This window comes from Cynoglossus semilaevis, chromosome 18 (assembly GCF_000523025.1).
Source record: "Cynoglossus semilaevis isolate Cse_v1.0 chromosome 18, Cse_v1.0, whole genome shotgun sequence".
Lineage (NCBI taxonomy): Eukaryota > Metazoa > Chordata > Actinopteri > Pleuronectiformes > Cynoglossidae > Cynoglossus > Cynoglossus semilaevis.
Window position 1 is genome coordinate 8143292 of NC_024324.1, and position 810 is coordinate 8144101.

General features: G+C 52.1%; 1 protein-coding gene across 1 annotated transcript in view; it reads left to right on the forward strand.

The window, feature by feature from the left end:
* LOC103394228 (homeobox protein Hox-A10-like) overlaps nt 1-810 on the forward strand; it is a 6512-nt gene that overhangs the window by 3225 nt on the left and 2477 nt on the right. The window contains exon 2 of the mRNA XM_017040991.2: nt 124-416. Coding sequence (XP_016896480.1) covers nt 124-416 — 293 coding nt within the window. The remainder of the gene's footprint in view (nt 1-123; nt 417-810) is intronic.

The following is an 810-nucleotide window of genomic DNA, read 5'->3' on the forward strand; positions in this document are numbered from 1 at the left end:
TGGTGGTGGTGGCGGCGGCGGCGGCGGCGGCGGAGGCTCTGTGCCTGTGCCGGGCTACTTCCGCTTGTCTCAGACGCACGCACATTCTCATAAACTTTACAACACCAACGGCCCCCAGCCGAACCCTTCCCACTCTCATTTTGGCCTGCACCCCGCTATCTCCGCTCGCTTCCACACGCCGTCGCCCACAACTTCTGTCCCAGCTACGGTGCAGAAAGAACGGATCACCCGGCTGCAGGAAGACGAGGATGAGGAGGAGGAGGCGGAAGGGGAAACCGTGTCCTCGGCGAAAGCAGCCGTGCACTCTCACACTGCAGCCGGGGCCGAGGAGACCAGGGAGTCCTCGGATGCAGAGGCGTCTTCAAACGACGAGGCGGAGGAAAATGACAAACAGAGACCAGCGAAGACCACTAAAGGTAATCTCAGCTGCTCAGAAAGGTGTGGTCGTGTTTGTTTGCTTGCAGGTAGAGCAGGTACCGACAGCCTGGAACTGCACCTGTCAGTTTTTATCACTCTTTATGCTGCAGCGACAAGTCAGGGCAGGTCCGAAAATCTGCATCCATGTAGCCCTGCTTTTCCTCTGTTTACTGATGTAGTTTTAGCTGGAACAAATCAATGCAACATATGTGATCATGTGTAAATGACACAGCATGATAACGTGTGCGTGAAGACGTGACGATAACACGCATGGAATTCCCCATTGTGAGCCAGAGAAAAGTATTCTTATTTTTATTCTCAAAAATGAGAAATGACGATTTTTAGTAAAGTGTAAGGTCCAGCAGTGTACAATGAAATTACTGATCTATATCT